The 18,398-nt window shown below is 34.8% G+C and overlaps 1 protein-coding gene and 2 long non-coding RNA genes across 5 annotated transcripts; 1 reads left to right on the forward strand and 2 right to left on the reverse strand.

Annotated features, from left to right (window-relative positions):
• Positions 1–5,013: 5,013 nt before the first annotated feature.
• Positions 5,014–7,121, reverse strand: LOC110905997. The gene is made up of 2 exons (XR_004879509.1): positions 7,091–7,121; positions 5,014–5,536 (listed from the first exon to the last, which is right to left on the reverse strand). It is a non-coding gene; the product is annotated as an uncharacterized LOC110905997 (long non-coding RNA).
• A 2,110-nt stretch (positions 7,122–9,231) lies between these two features.
• On the reverse strand, positions 9,232–11,673 carry LOC110905996. Of its 3 annotated transcripts, none has more exons than XR_004879512.1 (5): positions 11,439–11,673; positions 11,131–11,344; positions 10,910–10,930; positions 10,238–10,305; positions 9,232–9,274 (listed from the first exon to the last, which is right to left on the reverse strand). It is a non-coding gene; the product is annotated as an uncharacterized LOC110905996 (long non-coding RNA). The 3 variants fall into 3 exon arrangements; XR_004879511.1 differs by having other exon boundaries at positions 11,131–11,205; positions 11,297–11,673; XR_004879510.1 differs by having other exon boundaries at positions 11,131–11,673.
• A 4,954-nt stretch (positions 11,674–16,627) lies between these two features.
• LOC110907487 lies at positions 16,628–17,461 on the forward strand. Its single transcript, XM_022152466.1, has one exon. It carries the CDS (start codon positions 16,628–16,630, stop codon positions 17,459–17,461), a length of 834 nt encoding a protein of 277 aa, XP_022008158.1.
• Positions 17,462–18,398: the final 937 nt, after the last annotated feature.

The raw sequence follows: 18,398 nt of genomic DNA on the forward strand, positions 1-18,398 counted from the left end.
TTACTTCTAACCCAAAACTTTTTATCTTTTGCAATCTATACTCGTAACTTTTTTACTTTCATATGGTTATGCATATGGTTGTTGTAATGTTGGCTTTGGGGGTTTCAAAAAAATGATTTTTTTAATTTTTTACCCAAAAGTATTTAATAAATTACTTTTAACCCAAAACTATTTGTTTTATTACTTCTAACCCAAAACTTTTTATCTTTTGCAATCTATTCTCATAACTTTTTTTTTTTACTTTCAACTTTGGTCCTTTATAGTTTTCATTTTCTGCAAATTTTTCGCTTTATGCTTGGTTCTAAATTTTGTGACTTAACACATCGCAACGTGCGTCTTTGGTTTAACGTTTTTACGTTTAGTTCTAAATTTTGCGAGTTAACACGACGCAACGTGCGTGTATGTGTGAACGTTTTTACATCGTCTATTTTTCCCCGTTTGACAGGTTTAACATAACGTGCGGATCTTAGATCGACTTAATTATAACTAAAGAATCTCCACCGCATTGCGGTGGGTCGCAATCCTAGTTATAAACGTCTTCAATTTTAACCTTTTCACATTTTTAAACATAAATTATAAATGCTGTAACATAAAAGAAAATGCTAATAAATTTCATATTGTTTTTTTAAACATAAATTATAAATGCTATAGCATAAAAGAAAATGCTCATAAATTTCATAATTTTTTTTTCAATCAAACATAGTTGTTATTACAACCAACGTTAGTTACAAATCTGTAAATCATATATGGACAACAATAGAAAAAAGTAAATTCAAAAAATATAATAAAAACACATTTATGGAATCCGTGATTCAAATCATGCAAAACACATAATACATTTGTAAACTAGCGGGTTACACCCGCGCTTCGCAGCGAGGGCGACCCGATTTCTAATAGATTTTACATGAATCGTAGACGTGGTGGAAAAAATAACGTTCATGGTAGGAATCTGGTCGACATTGGCCTGGTTCATTATGGTATCGATATAGTACCAGTACTCACTATTGCAGTCGAAAGAGAACACTTAAAAAATAAAGCCGTGTTAAGTCCATAAGTATGTCGACACATGGTTTACATCGATTGAAAACCATAGTAAACGAATACCATTAAAATTTAAATGTTCTAATAGTGCCAATATGGTACCGATGTTAACTCTTTTAACGAATCAAACATTTTGTTTATCTTAGAATAATCAACGTCTGAGACTATTTTTTTAAATATGCATTTGAAAATTGATTTAGTTACTATATGAAGAATAAACAAACATAATTTTTAAAATAAGTACATAAAGAAATATTTCAAGGTCTGTAACTTTTGAGTTAATGTTAGTTCAAGGAGAAATGTTATCATTTGCATCAACCATATCCTAATTCGTTTGTTGTTTAAGTTTATTTTACTGTTCTAATATTCACTTTTTCACATGGTAAGTGGATTCATATCCCTAACCTAGAGATCCAACGGCTGACTTTTTGCCTTGACACACAACCCCAGGACTACACAGTTCTCATCATCCCCTCCAAACCGAGTTCTACTCACCCACAAACGACTTGCTTAAGTGGTTGCGGCGAGGCATTTGGCGGTAAAACCACCGCTGAACCACCATCGTCACTCCCCTTGCATGAAATCGACCAACAGAAAAGTCATTTTGCAGGTTTCTTAAACTGATTTGTGATCATGATTTGTTGTTCAGCTCTCGGAAAAAAATGAAAACAGACTCGACTTCTGATGTTGATGTGCTGAACCACCACCATCACTCCCCTCCACCTCCATACCACCAACGCCAGTGCGACGTACTTAACGACCGGTACCCATCCCCTCACCGTTCCACACCGCCTCTGCCGTCTGATCTCTTTCATCCTTGCTCTTTGGCGCCGAACCCCCCCAATACACTGTCAGGCTGTCTCACATCCCTTTTATCTCTCAGCCTCTTTTTTTTCAAATAATAAAGGTTGATGGCAGAATAGTAAATAATAACCTAAATCTGGTCAATTGCTACACTGTTCATAAGATCCTACATTATTTGTTATATATAGAAATAGAAATAGAAATATTAAAAAAGTTATTTAAGGATTAAATAAAAACAAAACAGAAAATAATGATGAAAGAAAAGTAAAAAAAGGTTGAAAACTTTTAGAGTAAACTATCAAAATGGTCTCTGAGGTTTGGTCACTTTTGCCACTTTAGTGCAAAGCATAAATCTTTTGAATTTAGGTCCCTATAGTTTCAACTTTGTTGCTATTTTTATCCAAAATCAAAATCTGGTCAGAATTTTCAGTTAGCATCCAGTTTTTTTGTCTTTTTTTTTTCCTCTTTTAATGAAGGGCAAAACGGTCTTTGAACGTTTTATTATAACAAATTAAAAAATTGTGACAATTTTGCCCTTCATTAAAAGAGAAGAAAACGACAAAAAAACTGGATGTTAACTGAAAAATCTAAACAGATTTTAATTTTGGATGAAAATAACAACAAAATTAAAACCACAGGGACTTAGATTCAGAAGGTTTGAGTTTTGAACTAAAGTGGCAAAAGTGATCAAACCACATAGACCATTTTAGCAGTTTACTCAAACTTTTAAAGTTCAATACATTTGAGTTTCTAATAGCATATTCATTAATCAAATAGCATTATGTAATTCTTGTAAATAAACTTAAAAGGAAAGGACTTTTTGTCTATTATAGTTTCTGATATAATTTAATTTAATATATAGTGTATTAGCGATAAAGCAATATATCATTTTTACCAAACCTATCATTTTTACCAAACCTTACATATGTTAAAGGGGTTTCACTACTATTAAAAAACTACCATTTGTGATGTTCAAAATTGGCGTAAATTTGTTGCAAGTATTTTTTTTTAGTACGGTGTTGTTTTCTCTCTTTCGTAGTAGTGAATTCCTTTTAGCTACCAAAAGAGATCTTTTATTTCCTTCGGAGTGAATTTTAAATTTTGTCCTTTATCTTTATAGTGAATTTCAGACGATTTTCTTTATCTATCAAATTGACGAGTCTTCTACTTAATGTTTTAAAATTTTGCACATTATGTCTTTTAGCACTAACCCAATTAGATTTTTCTGTTAAATCTTATCATGTGACTTGCACATAAAAGTATTATTGTCATTTCACTTTTCAGAGACTAGTTGTGTAAATAAATTAAATATCTAACCATTAAAAAAATAAAAAATTAAAAAATAGATTACCTGCTATCGTCACCACCAAAATCCATATCTAATTAAAAAAAAAATAGGAGAAACCACAACAAATAACTAAATGTGGATTCCACAACGATCGGCGGGACCAACACCACTGTCATTTATGATAAATTGGCATATTTCGAGCTCTTGAATGTAACATAACTTGTTAATTTTCTGATGTAATAAACCAAGTTATGGTTAATTTGATTTAAAATATGTCTAATTTTAGGGTTTGCTTTAGCTCTTGAAGGAGTTCAAAAACAGATGCAATATAATATGGACTCACAATTCGCTTCATCTAGGGGTAATTTTTAGGTTGTATGATCTGCTTGAAATGTTTCCAATGCTTCCCTTTAGCTTACCTTTTTGGGTACATCTCTAGGTAGTGTTTGGTACGAAGAAATGGAAGGTCAATGGAATGGAATCACTCATTCCAAAAGACATTCCATTCCTTCAAAATCATTCCTTCCACCCCCCATGTTTTTTTTTCCATTCCATCCTCTCTTACACCATTCATCAACAACACCAAAACCCACCACCTTCGCCACAACCCACCACCACCACCACCACACACCACCGACGCCATCGCCGCCACCCGCCACCACCTCACCCCGACAGCCACCATCGCCGCCGCCACCCACTCGCCACCGTTATCAGCACCGCCGCGACCAACCGCCAACGCCACTCGTTGCCGCGGCCCACAACCATCGTTGACGCCACCACCACCACCGCCACCACCAACCCCCAACGCCGTCCACCGCTACCTCTGCTGTCACCCACCACCAACGACCACCTTGTCGCCACCACCACTCGTCGTCACCGCCACTCGCCGCCACCACCACCACCAATCGTCGCCGCCGACACCCACCACCGCCACCTATAACCACCCACAATCACTACCACCGACCACCACCACTCACCAATGATTTTATTACTCCGTTTTTCTTGCCTACCGAACAATATAGAATAATAATTCATTCCATTCACACATGGTAACCAAACAAGACATGGAATGGTAATGATCCATTGCATTCCCTCGTCCATTCCATTACCTCATTCATTCCATTCATTGCTCAGATGTTATTCGCGTTTATTTCAAGATACGTACGTGGATGTAATTTGTAAATGTTCTTAATCTGGGTCTTTATCTTGACAGCTTTGGTGGTGCTGAATGTTGAAGACACCCGCTATTCCACTCCAGACCTTTATACAAGGACAAAGGAAAACAAAAGCCCCAAAAAAACATCAATATCATCGATGAATTCAATATATGGTTTAAGTTATTTGATGTTGTTTCCCTTGTTTTTTTGAATTAGATATGGATTTTGGTGGTGATGGCAGCAGGTGATGTGAGGTGGATGGTGGTGGTGATGGCAGATGGTGGATGTTGGTGATAAATGGGAGAGAGCGAGGTGAGAGATATATCTAATTTTTTATTTTTATTTTTTTAGTGGTTAGGTATTTAATTTATTTACATAACTAGTCTCTGAAAAATGAAATGATAATAATACCTTCGTGTGCAAGTCATATAACCAGATTTAACAGAAAAATCTAACTGGATTAGGGCTAAAGGAGATAGCGTGCAAGATTTTAAAACATTAAGTATAAGACTTATCAATTTGAAAGATAAATGACACCGCCTGAAATTCACTATAGAGATAAAAGTACAAAATTTGAAATTGACTCTTTCCTTTGACGTATTTTAATTATAGAGTGGCTAATGGATTTATCTTGTTACTAGGTTATCACCCGCGAACTTCGCGGGTAGAAAAATTTACTTTATATTAATCGAGTTATGTCATTAAATAAAATAAAAATACATGTTTTCAAACGTAATTTTTTTTATAATTGTTTTGAATTGAAAGTTGTAGTCAATGGGTTGCGAGTAAGGTCAGAAACTTCGGGCAAGAACCGGAGGCAGAAACTTGCCTCTCTGAACGACCCATGAAACAAAAAAAAAACTTTTATTTTTTATAATAAAATATACACATGAAGTTGTTCGAACCTGCAAAACAAACTCATTTAATTAAATTTAGAAGTTAATTAAAAGTTTAAATTAGAAAATATAAACAACAAAAACTTTATTCATTAAAATATACACATGAAGTTGTTAACCTGAGCTTCACCAACATCTCTGCATCATCGACATCGCAGAGTACATCCAAAATCATTTAACATCCTAAACCTGTAACAACCACCCAGATAAGAGACTTAATCTTCCAAGTACCTCGAATGGTTTGTCGGATCGTTCAAAATCCAATATGTTTAACGCAACTTCACAGCTCTATGAAACAATCGGCTCTGGATCTTTGGAGAATTCCTCAAATAGAGATATACATTGGTCATCTACAAAAATGGTTTATTAAGGTCAGAAACATCAAGTTTTTCATAAAAGTGTCCCGAGTCAACCCAACACAGCCGTTTTGACCCTAAAAACCATGTTTGACTACCTACCCAATATAGTCCATTTTTCACAAAATATTATTCAAAAGTATAGTAGATTTTAGAAGCATGGTTACCTTATATTTTTTGTTTTAAAAATGTGGCAACTCTCTCTCTCTCTATCCTCTTTTCTCTGTGTTAAATTATTCTTTTTTTTCCTTTTCCTTTCAGTTTTTCGTTCAGAATATAATTCAGATTATAACAACCTCTCATTTTTTATACTTAAATGTGAATCTAATTGTTCAAACTTATTTGTCTAAAATCAACAAAATCTCATATAACCAGCAATTTCATGCACAATCAAAGGTGTCACAATCAAACACAAACATAATTCAATCTACACATTTCTCAAAACACAATCTCTAACATCACTAACCTGTAGCAATAATTCAAAACCCTAACTAATGTGTTGTGCACTCACTAATATCTGCTACACATGTCTCACTTATTCATCTTCACAACTTCAAATACATCTTATCTAACACCTTATGCCAATCAACAAAATCTCATATATACATAAACATTGAATATTACTCAAACACATCTTATTTAATGAATCAAAATAAAAACACATAAACCTTGAATATTACTCAATTTATGACTACTATCCCACAAAACAAAACTTTGTCAACAAATTATACTAACTTATGCAATGGTAAACCATAAAAATAACAAATTAATTTAGATGATTAGCCTTGCAGAAAACCCAAATCGGGAAAGTTTACCAGAATCGTTAACGAAAAAAATCAGACTCAGATTGGGTTACTCAAGCGGATATTAATCACGAAAAAAATAGACTCAGATTGCCATTACTTCAAAATTTAAATTTAAAATAATGATTGACTTCAAAATTTAAAATTTAAAATCTGAAAATCAAATCACTAATATCCAATCCCGTAAATCAAGCAAACTTATTAGGAAAGTCTAACCTTTCAAATTTAAATTCAATTTACAGTTTCGAAATTTAAAATCAAACACATTAATGGCAAACTTTCAAATCTAATAAGTTCTGTTCAAACTTATTTGTCTACAATCAACAAAATCTCATATAACCAGCAATTTCATGCACAATCAAAGGTGTCACAATCAAACACAGACATAATTCAATCTACACATTTCTCATAACACAATCTCTAACATCACTAACCTGTAGCAATAATTCAAAACCCTGACTAATGTGTTGTGCACTCAATAATATCTGCTACACATGTCTCACTTATTCATCTTCACAACTTCAAACACATCTTATCTAATACCTTATGCCAATCAACAAAATCTCATACATCAATCAGCAATACAATGCACAATCAAAGACCTCACAATCAATTTCAAACATCAATCAATATACAAAATTTCTCAAGGCACAAATTTTAATATCACTAACCTAATGCGCTACTACTCAATAATGTGTCGGTGCCATGAAAAAACATCATAACCTTAACTAATGTGTTAACTTACCAAGGCTCAAGGCTGTATATTTTCCCAATGTGGTTTGTCTGACGCATCGTCACAAATCTAACAACCGAGTCAATCAAATTATTAGTTAAAACCCAATAAACAAAGTATACTAATATCCAATCCCGTAAATCAAGCAAACTTATTAGGAAAGACTAACTTTTCAAATTTAAATTCAATTTACAGATTCGAAATTTAAAATCAAACACATTAATGGCAAACTTTCAAATTTAAATTTAACATAATAATTGACTTCGAAATTGAAAATTTAAAATCAAACACAATAATGGTTTATTTCAAAATTTAAATTTAGAATAATGATTAACTTCAAAATTTAAAATTTAAAATCTGAAAATCAAATCACTAATATCTAATCCCGTAAATCAAGCAAACTTATTAGGAAAGTCTAACCTTACCAAGCAAAACCAACCGACATGGTACCAATTTATAGCAATAGCAAGCATATCTCTGTCCAACATAGTTGCAGCCAAAAACTTCGGACCATCCAAAATAAACACCTAATGAATCAAAATAAAAGCATATCCCTAAAATTACAAATAATATAGTCAAAGCATCTCATAAAAAACATCAGGATTTCAAAGCATTCAAAATTTAAAATCAAACACAATAATGGTTTACTTCAAAATTTAAATTTAAAATAATGATTGACTTCAAAATTTAAAATTTAAAATCTGAAAATCAAATCACTAATATCCAATCCCGTAAAACAAACAAACTTATTAAGAAAGTCTAACCTTTCAAATTTAAATTCAATTTACAGATTCGAAATTTAAAATCAAACACATTAATGGAAAACTTTCAAATTTAAATTTAAAATAATGATTGATTTCAAAATTTAAAATTTAAAAATCAAATCACTAAGGAAACATACAAAAAATATAGGATCATATTCCTCAATCAACTTTAACAACGAATGAGAGTTGTTTTTAGGATCCATAACTGCAAAGGAAGTAACCATTGTTTTAAAAAATATATAATGGTAATATATTTATAGAAACAAAGTCTATTTACAGAAACCGAATCATAATTCCGAATACAAAAATAATCTTTAACAACAGTAATCTGTTTATAGAAACAAAAACAACTTTAAAATTGAAATCAAAGGCAACTTTAAAGAATTAACAACTAACTAAATACAAAAATTATAACTCAATGACTCACGATAAATCATCATCAATAATTTTAAGACATTGACATATGAAAGTTGTTCTCCCCACAATAAGGTTGCAAAATCATATGGTATTTCCTATCAATCGAAACAAAAAAAATATAAGTTGCAATAACTTATTGTGTGCATAAAACTGAAAACTTAAGAAACATACCAAAAATATAGGATCATAGTCCCCAATCAACTTTAACACGAATGAGCGTTGTTTTCATGATCCATAACTGCAATGGAAGTAACCACTATTTTAAAAAAAAATATAACGGTAATCTATTTATAGAAACAAAGTCTATTTACATAAACCGAATCATAATTTCGAATACAAAAATCATCTTTAACAACACTAATCTATTTATAGAAACAAAAACAACTTTAAAAAGAAATTAAAGACATCTTTAAAGAATTAACAATTAACTAAGTACAAAAATCATAACTAAATACAAAAAATTATAACTCACAAAACAAACCATAAGAACTTCAAAAGATAATCACATAAAATTTCAAATTAACACCTAAAGACAAAAATAAAAAAGAAAGACTATACATATAAAAAAACAAACAACACCAACAAAACTGAACTAACCTGTTTTTTGGTCGACGAACAATTCGAAAAATATAGGATCATAGTCCTCAATCGACTTTAATAACGAAGGAGCGTTGTTTTCATTATCCATAACTGCAAAGGAAGTAACCATTGTTTAAAAAAATATAACGGTAATCTATTTATAGAAACAAAGTCTATTTACAGAAACCGAATCATAATTTCGAATACAAAAATCATCTTTAACAACATTTACCTATTTATAGAAACAAAAACAGATTTAAAAAGAAATTAAAGACATCTTTAAAGAATTAAAAACTAATTAAATACAAAAATTATAACTAAAATACAAAAAGTTATAACTCACAAAACAGTGCAAGATATACCTTTTCTTCAACTTCTCATAGGAACCTATTCAATAGTTCCTTGTAGGGGAAGGAGTCTGAAAGAAGCTCTTCACCTAAAATTACAAAACACAAAAAGTTTGTGAGATATGCAACTCGAATACAAAAACAATAGTCAAAGACTCGAAGCATCCCTAAAATTACAAATAATATAGTCAAAGCATCTCATAAAAAAACATCAAGATTTCAAAGCATACAAAATTTAAAATCAAACACAATAATGGTTTACTTCAAAATTTAAATTTATAATAATGATTGACTTCAAAATTTAAAATTTAAAATCTGAAAATCAAATCACTAATATCCAATCCCGTAAATCAAGCAAACTTATTAGGAAAGTCTAACCTTTCAAATTTAAATTCAATTTACAGATTCGAAATTTAAAAATGAAACACATTAATGGAAAACTTTTAAATTTAAAATTTAAATAGAAACCTTAATTCCGGAAAAATTATCATACTAAAAATAAATCACTAAAATTTAAATTTGAGGTTTCAAAAAAAAAAAAAACATTAACGAAATTTAAAATTGCTCAAAATTTAAAATTTAAAATTTGAATTCTGGAAATAGAAATAGAAACCCTAATTCCGGAAAATAATCATACTAAAAATAAATCACTAACGAAATTTAAAATTGCTCAAAATTTTAAATTTAAAATTTAAATTCCGGAAATATAAATAGAAACCTTAAAATTTTAAATTTGAGGTTTCAAAAAACGTAACACCATTTATTTATAGAAACAGAAACCTTAATTCCGCAAAATTATCATACTAAAAATAAATCACTAACGAAATTTAAAATTGCTCAAAATTTTAAATTTAAAATTTAAAATAGAAACCTCAAAATTTAAAATTTAAAATTTGAATTCTGAAAATTACATCACTAACATCCAATGCCATAAATTATCATACTAAATAGAAATCACCATTTATTTGCTATAAGTTTAAAACAAAATAAAAAAAAGATAAATATCAGTTTACTTAAAATATGATTAGTAATTAGAATACACATAAACGTACCAAAAATATCGGGTCATCTTCATCAATAAGCTTTAAAAATGAAGGACTGTTGTGCAAGGGATGCATATCTGAAAATATATATATGAAGGTTTTTAAAAAAATAAAACGGTAAAATATTTATAGAAAAACAATCAATATTCCTAAATCAACAATCAATAAGCTTTAAAAGATAATTTAATCAATTGAGAAACTTCCAAATCCAAAAATAAAAAGAAACGGTTTAAAAAAAATAAAAAATATTTATTTTTTAGAAACAAAATCAATATTCCGAAGACAAAAACATTACACCGGATGAAAAATATCAGACCACTGTAAATCTTCATCAACACAATCAAAAAACATCGGACACAATCAAAACATATCATCATCAACAACAAACTAAAAGACTGTAAATAAAAATATGAGTAACATGAGAACAAAATCAAAACATCAACAAAATATCATTTCATATGATTGGAATCGGATAATGCAAAATCATCGTCAACAAACAACGAGAAAAAAGAAAAATCAAACAATAAGCATTTGTGGAGAAGGAGATGAAGAACAAATTTTTATAGATTGTTGATTAAACTTATATAAAACAGGTTCGATCAACAAAAAAAAAACATAAAAATCATCAAAAATTCACATTAAACATTTACAATAAATAACAATCTAATATAAATTACATACCTGCAAATTATGTGGAACGATCTACAAACAAATAACAACGAAAATGATTAAGATCTGCCGAATGGGTTTTGAACAAAAAAAAAAGTTCCTATAAGATCTAATAACATACATAAACAGTATAAGATCTAATTACATATGAAACCGTAGATGAGCTTTAGGGTTTGTAAAATTGAATGTGGATGAAAGATGATTGAATAACAAAATTGAGAGAAGAAACTAACCATATTGTGAAGAACTTTTGACGATTTCTCTGGTCGATTAGGGTTTTGACAGATACGAAAGACCACAAGCAAACCCTAGATATGACAAAACACATCGTAAATCATTATTAAACAGCAAACAAATCGATCTCTTCAAATCTGGAAACATGAAACAAATAGCATTTACATGAAGATGAAGAAAGCATCAAAACATTGTCGTCCTTATGAATCTCATCTGAATATGTAAGATAGTTGATGAAATCGAAAAAAATCAAAGATGTATTAGATTAACAATACGAAAACAAAGAAGGAATGGCATAATAACATACCTAAGGACGATGAATCTCTGAAAAACGAAGAAGCAGATTTAGGAAATGGTATGTAGGGTTTGTGAAAAGTGAGGTTATGAGATATGGTGGTCTGGTAAAGATGATATATAGGATCCGTTTTTTAATATTGGGTGACCCGAATCACAGCCGGATCCCGCCACTTTTTTGTTAAAATCGTGAATGATGAAGGCATTTGAGAATTCCCTCCTAAACTCAAAAATATAAGTTGCCACATCAGCAAAAAAGTCCCAAATCCAATGCTACCTAGCCCAAATCACATCTCATTTATATATATATAGATTGTCTTAGTTTTGATTTTGAGTTAGTGTTTCCTAGTACATTGTTTTCTGTAGATTCTTACAAGTTTATCTTTAAAAAATACCATATTTGAATATTTATATATAATCCCTCCTAACAAAAAATACACATTTGCAACAAATATCAAAATTGATGCCATATGTAACAAAATCATTTAGCTTTAATACATTTTAATTTCACGGTTCAAAACATACTTTCGTCGACAAACTTAATTGACTTTTTTTTTTGAAAGGTGAACTTCATTAAACAACATCGAACCCGCAAACCGGGACAACCGAACAAAACAAAACTTACATATTCACAAATTTACACCAATCTCCCCAATCATAATTACCTTTCTTGGCTCTATACTTGTACCAAAAGAAACTAACTATCATGACTTCGCTAAACACCTCTTCAACACTACTCTTTTTACCGTTAAATCTCAAATTATTTTTAGCCTTCCACAAAACCCGACACATGACAATAACTATACCGTGAATAGCATTACGTTCCGCCGTCCTTCTACTCCCCATTTTGTGAATTTCGATTAAATCTCTGAAAGAAAAGATGAAGAACTTAGGAATATTGCATCAAAAGCTAATCTTCTCCCAAACACCCAAGGCTAACGGGCAAGCAGTGAAAATATGAGAAACCGAATCCAGGTCTTCGTTGCAAAAGTTACATCCGTCGTCGATCACCACCATACCCCTTTTTTCTAGCGCCTCAACCATTGGGATTCGATTCAAGTCCGCACGCCAAGCGAAGATGTTGCATTTTTTTTGGAACCCATTTATAATTGGTCTTGCCCGAGGAGATGAAAAAGAATTAGGGCTTGCTTTCTCAATTCACATCTATGAGCGATGATTCCTCTATTCGATCGGACTCTGGCAGCTTAGGGAAGAATGATGGCTCGCTAACAAGGCCCCTAAATGACCGCTCAGAAGGCCTACCTCTTTTTTTCCCAATCTCTCACTCGCTCGTCCCTCTCTCATGAAAGATTGTCTCTCCTCTCCCGGCGGCTTTTAGTCATGTCTATAGCCAGTTGCTAAGACGATTCCCACTCAAGCATTCTCATTCAACGGTCTATCAATGCTGCCTTATTTAGTTCAAAATTCCTTTCTTTCTACTAGTTCTTACATAAGAATTTGCAGGAAGTAAACGAAGTCTTTCTTTCCGAAATCCACTCCTGAAGTCACGACTTTCAGTACTGGGACAGAAGTCAAGTACTTTCGAGTTGCTCTTTGCTGGCCAAGTTATCGCTATGGCCCCCCTCCCATGGCTTGCTTTGTTGCTGCTCTTTTACTGCCTATGTTAGCTGACAAGTCCGCACTCCCCGACTTAACACCGAGAAAAACAAAAAAACAACAGCTCTATATACTAAGGGGGAGGAGAGCGGAGTGAGTGCAGGCCCTCGCTCAACGAGAGCATGGTTTTGTGGTCCGGGTTCGGTATTTAGTTATGATGTAACTCCTTTCTTATTGATGATTTACGGCCTTTTAAAGCAGTTGTTCACTGGTCACAAATGGTACCCTATATTGATCTTGAAAGAAATCATTCTGTCTTAAGTCAAGATGGTCATAGAATTCTTTTGTTCCCTCAACAAGATGACGTGTGTAACGCATGCTCCTGTTCCGCGGTTGGTGTTATATATAGAAGTTCTTGGTTGAGAGTATCGGGTCTTCAATTAGGGCTGATCTCCTCAACGCATTCGCTGTTCAAATCTGCTGCTGAAATCACGATTCGACACAATGAGGTGTTTCACTACCGCTACCGAAAACCCCTTTGCTCCATTACCCAACCATTCCCACATGTCCGAACCATAAGAGAGGTTAACCGACACCACCGCTGCCCTTAGCGAAAGCCATTCCGCCGTCTCTTCGGGAGAATCCGGGTCGTGTTTCCAGAGCCAAAGGCCATCCCCTTCCAACCGATCTCTCACACTACAAGATTTCACAACCTCAAGAGAAAAAAGAGCCGGAAATTTATCTTTAAGCGGGACGTCGAAGAGCCACGGATCTAACCAAAATAATATTCTATCTCCCCTATTCACCACACCTTTAAGAAGACTCCGCATCAGGACGTTCTCGAACAACGGTCGCTTAAGGACCGAAACGATGCTACTCCACACCCCACCAATCGCTTTCCTAATCGGAAGAAAATCCCATTCCGAGTTGCCGAAATGGATAGCGGTAATGACCTTGACCCACAGACTATCTTGCTCATTTTTAAACCTCCATCCCCATTTTGCCAACAAGGCCGTGTTGACATCTTTAAGATGTTGGAGGCCAAGACCTCCGAATCTGACCGGCGAAGCAACCTTATCCCAGGCGACCCAATGAACCTTTTTAACCTCCGAATTACCTCCCCACAAAAATTTTCTGATGAAGGCTTCTAAGTCCTGTATCACCTTCACCGGAGCACGATACAAGGAAAAATAATAACAGGGCAGGCTCTCAAGCACGGAACGGATCAATGTAACTCTACCTCCCACCGAAAGGGTCGAAGCCTTCCAAAGAGAAAGCCTTTTCTCAAACACATCGATAACCGGTCTCCAGCTCGACGTGCGGTTCATGTTTGAACCCACACAAAGCCCAAGAAAATTGAAAGGAAACGAACCCGGGCAACAATCAATAAAGGCTGCCATCTCGTCTACTTCTCCAGATTGCACCCTACCCCCAACAAGCTCGATTTGCCCAAATTAATCCTGAGACCCGAACAAACGTGAAAGCATTTCAGAATTCTAACCACATTTAGAATATTTTCCGTGGACCACTCCCCCATGATAATCGCATCATCTGCATAGAAAAGGTGCGAGACGGTCTGACCCCGTTCGGAAGAGAAACTCCCTCGACAATTCCCAGACTACACGCTTTATTAATCATCCATGTTAGAGCTTCCATGACTATGACGAAGAGGAAAGGAGATATCGGATCCCCCTGACGCATTCCTTTGTGACATTTAAATTCAAAAGTCGGGGAACCACTGACCAGGACCGAAGCCCTAGCCGAAGACAACACACCCTTAATCCACGAACGCCACTTGCTAGAAAAACCCATCTGGTCAAGAACATCCAGCACGAAGTTCCAGTTTATATTGTCGTACGCCTTTTGAAAGTCGATCTTGAGGAAGAAAACCTTTTTCCTAGCTTTACGGCTCCAGTTCTGAATTTCATTGATAATAAACGGGCCATCCAGAATGAATCGACCACTAATGAAAGCAGTCTGAGATGCCGAAATGACCGAATCCAACACTCTTTTGAGTCTACACGCCAAGATCTTCGAAATAACCTTGTTGACGATTCCCACCAAGCTGATCGGGCGATAGTCACTCAAACCAATCGGGTCAATAACTTTGGGAATCATAGCTATGAATGACGAACCACAACCCATATTTATCGCCCCGTTAACAAAAAGATCTGCCATAATATTGCAAAAGTCTTCTTCGAAGAGACTCCAGAACCGCTTGATAAGCCGGAAGCTAATACCGTTAGGACGCGGGGCACGGTTGTCACCGCAATCAAATACGGCACTTTTAATTTCATCCTTACTGAACCAAGCTTCAAGAGATGCCGCGTCCGCTGCCGAAATCCTCTTTATGGCAGCACAATTAAGGCGAGGGCGGATAACCCATTCTTCAACAAATTTCTCTTTAAAGAACCTGTAAACCTCCTTCTTTATAAGCGATGGTTTCGACACCCAAGAACCATTGACTTCCAACCCATGGATCGAGTTTGAGGCCTTTCGACAATTAACCATAGCATGAAAGAACCTAGTGTTTTCATCCCCGTCCTTAGCCCATTTTATCCTTGATCTTTGTCTCGGGTCGTTACTTTTCCGTTCTTCTTCCTCCCTTAAGATTTTCTTACTTTCAATAAGGATCCACTCCTCCTCAACCGAGAGGTTCCGTTCAACCAAGATTTCCTGAATACCTTCAAGGTCGGACAATGCCGCCGACACTTCTTCCGAACTTTTCTTAAGCATATCATCTCTCTAGGTCTTAATGTCAGATCTGATAATACTTAGCTTTCTCATAAGGCGAACATCCGACGGTCCGAGGACTCCGGGATCCTTATTTAAAGCCGAAGCAACCGTGTCACAAAAACCCGGTTTGTCAAACTAGGAGTCAAAAATCCGAAACGGTTTAGGGCCAAAGTTGGCCAGACTCGTCTTTAAAATAATCGCACAGTGATCAGATAAAAATGACGAAACCGCTTCAACATCCGCTTCAGGCCAATCATTGAAAAAACCAGAATTAACAAGAAATCTGTCAAGCTTACTCTGTTTCCTACCATCAGCAGAGGAGAAGGTGAATTTAGAGCCTCTCATATTATACTCAATAAGCCCTGACTCGAAGATGAAATTATTAAAGTTGGTAGCACAAGACAGTTTAAACGAGCAGTTCTTCCTTTCTTCTTGAAACATAACCGCATTAAAATCGCCCGTAACCACACACAGACCGTCCCAAGCTGATATCACAAGATTCAATTCATCCCACAGAGACTTTTTGGCCACAACGTTCTGGGGGGCATACACGTTAATAATGCATAGAGCCTGACCACTGTGACCCGAAAGTTGAAGGTAATTTCTATTTTTAACCGTACTTGACAAGCGAAAGACAGCTGGATTCCAGATGCACAGCAATCCCCCAGACAAACTTAATTGACTGACAATAACATTGGCGGATTATATGTTTGGAAAAGTCTTTTAATTGGTAATGAATTCATAAAGTCTCCTCTCGTTAATAATATTCTAATCTAATTGCCTTTTTTCAGTTGGATCAGAGGGCTCAAACAAGAGCATGGGATTGATTTTGTGTTGATCCAGGAAACTAAAAAAGAGGATTTATCTCGGGTCAATATTTATAGTTTTTGGGGAAATAAGGAATTTGGAATGGAATACGTCGGTTCGGTTGGTCTATCAGGAGGTCTCATGTGTATTTGGGATCCTGTTTTATTCGAAGCGATTTCGGTAGTTAAAAACACTAATTTTCTTGTTGTTGTCGGTAAACTCAAAGGCAGTGGCCTTTTGTTGAATATTGGTAATGTGTATGCCCCTCAACTGGTTAGAGCGAAGAAAGATCTTTGGGATGAGATCGCTAGTATCATGGAAGACCATCCTAGTATGTGGGTCGTGGGTGGTGATTTCAAAGCGGTTAGGGAACCTTCGGAAAGGAGGAACTCCGGATTTAAGAATGCCTGTGCTTCAAACTTCAATAGTTTCATTTTCAACTCGGGGCTTTTAGAGTACGACATGAAAGGTAGTAGGTTCACCTGTATTAGAGGAAATGGAAAGAAACTTAGTAAGATCAACAGGTTCTTGGTGTGCTCGGATTTTTTTAACCGATGGCCAGATGCTACGTTCAGAGCGCTTCCGGCTAGCTACTCTGATCACGGTCCGATTCTGCTTGTTTCCCAAATGAGGAATTTTGGTGCTAAACCGTTTAGAGTTTTTAACTCATGTCTGGAAAAAGAAGGTTATAATGAAGCTGTGGAGAAGTCTTTGGAGGGTTTCAACGTATCGGGTCCGCCGGATTACGTTCTGTTACAAAAATTTGCGACTATCAGAAAAGGGTTAAAAGTTTGGAGAGATGAGATGAAAAAGAAAGAAGGGGAATCGTCTAGTAGAGCATTGGAAGAGTTGGAGGAATTGGAGAAAATTATGGAGTCGAGAGACCTAACGGAGGAGGAAGAGTGGTCCTTCTTGGAAAACAAAAAAAATTATTAATGGAAATCGAGAGAAGTAAATCTTTGGATTTGAGACAAAGATCTAGAATGAAGTGGGCGTTAGACGGAGACGAAAATTCTAAGTTTTTTCATGCTCACATCAATGCTAGGAAAGTGGTAAACGGAATCCCGGGTCTCAATATCGGTTCGAGTTGGGTCAACAAACCTTCGGTGGTTAAGCTGGAAGTCTTAAAATTTTTTAGAGCCAGATTTTCGGAAGAGGTGGCTAACAGGCCGGTGTTTGATTGCTTTGATCTGAAACAATTTTCTGAGGAGGATAAAAGAAGATTTAAAGGAGTGCGGTGACGACAAAGCTCCTAGCCCGGACGGACTAAACTTTAAGTTCATAAAAGTTTTTTGGCATCTGTTTGAGGAAGATTTCATGAAAATTTTTGATCGTTTCTTTGAGACTGGAAAGTTTAGCAATGGATGCAATGCTTCTTTTATCACTCTCATTCCCAAGATAAAAGATCCGGTGGACTTAAAAAATTATAGACCCATTAATCTTATTGGGATTATTACTAAATTAATCTCGATGGTCCTTGCTTCTAGATTGAAGAAGGTTATCGGTTCGGTGATTTCGGAGTCGTAATCGGCCTTTTTGAAAGGTAATTATATCTTGGATGGCCCTCTGATAATTAATGAGTTACTCAATTGGGGAAAGAAGATGAAGAAGAAACTTTTTTTCCTTAAGATCGACTTCGAGAAGGCTTATGATAATGTGAATTGGAAGTTTTTGTTGTCTATCATGGAGCGTATGGGTTTTCCTTCTAGATGGTGTGCTTGGATAAAAGGTTGTGTGGAATCGGCGAGGTCGTCTGTCTTAGTTAACGGCTCGCCCACGTTTGAATTTGGTTGCTCAAAAGGGATTAGACAAGGGGATCCAATCTCCCCTTTTCTTTTTATCATTGTGATGGAGGCTTTATCGATCATGGTTG

The sequence above is a fragment of the Helianthus annuus genome, chromosome 14, assembly GCF_002127325.2.
Source record: "Helianthus annuus cultivar XRQ/B chromosome 14, HanXRQr2.0-SUNRISE, whole genome shotgun sequence".
NCBI lineage: Eukaryota > Viridiplantae > Streptophyta > Magnoliopsida > Asterales > Asteraceae > Helianthus > Helianthus annuus.